The 1,875-nt window shown below is 41.3% G+C and overlaps 1 protein-coding gene across 1 annotated transcript; it reads left to right on the forward strand.

Moving 5' to 3' along the window:
- The first annotated feature begins 316 nt into the window (after positions 1 to 316).
- LOC133778795 (spermidine hydroxycinnamoyl transferase-like) lies at positions 317 to 1,654 on the forward strand. Its single transcript, XM_062218819.1, has one exon. The coding sequence runs from the start codon at positions 317 to 319 to the stop codon at positions 1,652 to 1,654; it is 1,338 nt and encodes a 445-aa protein (XP_062074803.1).
- Positions 1,655 to 1,875: the final 221 nt, after the last annotated feature.

Genomic DNA, 1,875 nt, shown 5'->3' on the forward strand with positions numbered 1-1,875 from the left:
TTTTTTGCAGCATTATGTACGTTCAAAATGATTCCATTTTTTGTATATATATATATATATTTATGATTAAAAAAACTGTATAAATATAGTCTTAATTAAACATTAATTGCTTATATAGAAAAAATATTATTGTATAATTTGCTTCGTACTTGGTTTTCATTTTATATATATTAGCAAGCAATGTCTTATTACTGTAAGTTAAATGATAAGTCTCCCATTACTATGCTTCTTTCTCCCGTTTCTCTCAAATAATATTATTATTCGTATACACGCGTGCATATACATATATATGGAGTTGAACATCAAGAAAAACGTAATGGTGACTCCCGCGAAATCAACTTGGACAGGGAATCAATCCTTGTCTGAATGGGATCAGATCGAATGCACCACTTATGAAAGTGTTATCTACTTCTACGACCCAGCCACAACCCATTTCCATGCCATTACTCAAACCCTAATCGACTCCTTGAGCCACGCTCTAGTGCACTTCTATCCACTCGCTGGGCGTTTGCGCAGCTTCGACAATGGCCGCTTTGAGCTCGAATGTAACGCACACGGCGCTCTTTTCGTTGCTGCCAAGTTGAACGCTGATCTCGCTCATTTCAGAGAAGATCACTTCACACCTACTCCCGACTTTGATCGTTTTCTTCTTCCCCACATAAACGAGTCACTTCCAATCCATGAGCTCCCTCTTTGTCTGGTGCAACTCACCAAATTCAGGTGCGGTGGCTTAAGCCTAAGCCTCACCACCTCACATATCGTTACTGACGGAACAAGCGCCGCCAACTTCATGACTGAGTGGGCTCGACTCGCACGAGGCCTGCCCTTAGGAAAGGCGCCGCTTTTGGACAAAAAGGCCTTTAGAGTCGGAGAGATGGGGAGAACGCCACGCTTTGATCACTCCAAGCACTTCAGTAATATGCCGTTTTTGTTGAAACAACCTACTGTCGAAGAGCTCAAGAAGATGAAAACCACAATGGTCACGCTAAAGCTGGCAAACGAACAAGTCCAGAAGCTGAAGAAGAGGGCAAATCAGGACCGTCAGATCAGTACTACCCTCGAAACATCACGACCTTATACGCGGTATGAGGTCTTGGCGAGTCATATTTGGAGGTGTTCAACTAAGGCGAGGAAGCACCAGAGGGAACAACCCACAGCGTGCGCCATAACAATCGACTCACGAAAGCGCCTTCAGCCGCCGTTACCATTTTCGTACTTCGGTAATGGAGTTTTCGACGTAATGGCGAGCTGTACCTCTGGAGATTTGTTGTCTAAGTCGTTAGGTTTCGGAGCGAGTAAAGTACGCTCGGCAATTGAGATGGTGACAAACGACTATATTTTGTCAGCAATTGACTTCCTAAAAAGTCAACAAGACCTGACCGAATTCCAGTGCTCATATAAATCGTCAACTAATGGAGGAGGCAAATACTGTGGGAATCCCAATGTTGGCGTCGTAAACTGGATGAACTTAGCGTTTGAGGGTATTGATTTTGGATGGGGAAAGGAGATCCATTTTGGGCCTGTTTACCACCAAGTTGATGGTGACGTGTGGATATTTAGGAGTGGTGATGAAGATGAGTCCCTCTTGATTGTCATTTGCCTTCTTGTGGAACATGTCAAAGCTTTCAAGAAGTACTTCTTTGATGATATTTAATTTCTCGTCACAGATGTTACACAACTCCCATTCTCAGAAAAACTTGGTTGGAGTTTTAAATAAGTGACTAGATTCGTTTACCAAAAAGATATATATTATATAATTATGTTGTTCTTTGCTTTTGGTATTGTTTTCGTTCTATATAGTCTTATAGAACGCAAGTAAGTGAGTCTATTGAATGTTTCATTATATGTTTTTGTTATAATAATTCTTGATTTGAA

Source organism: Humulus lupulus, chromosome 5 (genome assembly GCF_963169125.1).
Source record: "Humulus lupulus chromosome 5, drHumLupu1.1, whole genome shotgun sequence".
Classification (NCBI taxonomy): Eukaryota; Viridiplantae; Streptophyta; class Magnoliopsida; order Rosales; family Cannabaceae; genus Humulus; species Humulus lupulus.